Raw genomic sequence first — 501 nt, 5'->3', positions numbered from 1 at the left:
TTGAAAGGGTGATTTCAGGTTAAGTGCATGGCATCATCACACTCTCACTTGAAGACTCTGGGGGGAGGCAGTCATGCATAAAATGTGAACTATGATTGTGAAAAACTTGATCCAAAGTCTTGTTATCTATTTAAATATTTACTTTACAACAAAGTGTGCCATGAACAAGGGCTCCCAATGACATTATGATGTTTTGTAACAAGTCATTACAAATCCTTTATCTGCTACAGTTACTTTTTACTTGTTTGTTTTCCAGTTGCTACAAAAAAGACTTGGCAGAGCTCTGGGATTTCAATTCAGTGTTTGATTTTCATCAATAAAATGTGTTTACAATTTGTTTTAAGATAGATGTTACTATCTTCCAGGCAATGGCTTAGCTGAGATCCATCCATCAGCTTTTGACTCTCTGTGGAGCCTGGAACAGCTGGATCTCTCTTACAACCAGCTGACTATGCTCAACCACAAATGGTTCAGCAAGCTGGAAGCTCTGCAGCAGCTCAA

General features: G+C 38.7%; 1 protein-coding gene across 1 annotated transcript in view; it reads left to right on the top strand.

Moving 5' to 3' along the window:
• Positions 1–344: 344 nt before the first annotated feature.
• The window catches only part of LOC102203917 (toll-like receptor 2 type-1), a gene marked incomplete at its 5' end in the record, with an annotated part of 8,594 nt that continues 8,437 nt past the window's right edge, over positions 345–501 (top strand). The window contains one exon of the mRNA XM_005754927.1: positions 345–495. Within this exon, the coding sequence (XP_005754984.1) occupies positions 345–495 (151 nt within the window). The remainder of the gene's footprint in view (positions 496–501) is intronic.

This window comes from Pundamilia nyererei, unplaced genomic scaffold (assembly GCF_000239375.1).
Source record: "Pundamilia nyererei isolate P.nyererei 1_Seehausen unplaced genomic scaffold, PunNye1.0 scaffold00752, whole genome shotgun sequence".
NCBI classification, from domain to species: domain Eukaryota; kingdom Metazoa; phylum Chordata; class Actinopteri; order Cichliformes; family Cichlidae; genus Pundamilia; species Pundamilia nyererei.
This window is presented reverse-complemented; position numbering and strand designations above follow the sequence as displayed.